The 1,028-nt window shown below is 28.9% G+C and overlaps 1 protein-coding gene across 2 annotated transcripts in view; it reads left to right on the top strand.

The window, feature by feature from the left end:
• LOC106474250 overlaps positions 1 to 1,028 on the top strand; it is a 31,948-nt gene that overhangs the window by 22,364 nt on the left and 8,556 nt on the right. For both annotated transcript variants that reach the window (XM_013934939.2, XM_013934940.2), the window contains exon 6: positions 658 to 747. In XM_013934939.2, coding sequence (XP_013790393.1) covers positions 658 to 747 — 90 coding nt within the window. The remainder of the gene's footprint in view (positions 1 to 657; positions 748 to 1,028) is intronic.

Below are 1,028 nucleotides of genomic sequence, written 5' to 3'. Positions count from 1 at the left end.
TACAGTTTGAGTGTTAAGTGTTGTCTTTAGTGGAGTTTATAACAGTACAGTTTCTGAGTGTTAAGTGTTGTCTTTAGTGGAGTTTATAACAGTACAGTTTCTGTGTGTTAAGTGTTGTCTTTAGTGGAGTTTATAACAGTACAGTTTCTGTGTGTTAAGTGTTTGTCTTTAGTGGAGTTTATAACAGTACAGTTTCTGAGTGTTAAGTGTTGTCTTTAGTGGAGTTTATAACAGTACAGTTTCTGAGTGTTAAGTGTTGTCAGAAGTTAAACATTTGCTTTGATTATTTTAAATAAGTATTATGTGTGATTATGTAGAAAAGAGCATTATTTTAATTATCTAACTTTTATAAATGTTAGTTGTGTATAAAGTGTTAGTATAATTATAATTTTGATAATATTACTAATTTCATTCTGTCAGTTGTGGTTGGTGTAGAAAAAAGGTATAATTATTTTAATAATATCACTAATTATATTTTTACTTTTGTTAGTGTCAGATGTATAGAATATGTATTATTATAATTATTATTGATGATTTTATTGGTGTGATCCTAGAGCTTAAAAAATGGTTGTGGTATCTTTCTATTATGTATATTACATAGTTAAATCAGTATAATTTTGTGAGATAGAGTAGTTATTTTTTAAATAAAATTTTTAATTAATCAAGTTCACCCTGTATGGAACCCCCATGGACCGTCCTGGGTAAATCAAGATCCTGCAATTCTCTCCTCGGGAAGTATTACAGACAGTAAGTGTTGCTGTTCTTGTCTCGTTCATGAAGTACATACCATATAAGGAGAATAATGTATTCATACAGTTATAGTTGGGCCATGAGATAGTTTATGAAAGATTTAACATTAGAGAAACATGTACAAAAGTGTTAGTGTTAAACTTCTGGATAACACGTTTATTAGTTGTGATTTGAAAGATTTAACATTAGAGAAACATGTTCAAAAGTGTTAGTGTTAACCTCCTGGATAACACGTTTATTAGTTGTGATTTGAAAGATTTAACATTAGAGAAACATGT

This window comes from Limulus polyphemus, unplaced genomic scaffold (assembly GCF_000517525.1).
Source record: "Limulus polyphemus unplaced genomic scaffold, Limulus_polyphemus-2.1.2 Scaffold6992, whole genome shotgun sequence".
NCBI lineage: Eukaryota > Metazoa > Arthropoda > Merostomata > Xiphosura > Limulidae > Limulus > Limulus polyphemus.
This window is presented reverse-complemented; position numbering and strand designations above follow the sequence as displayed.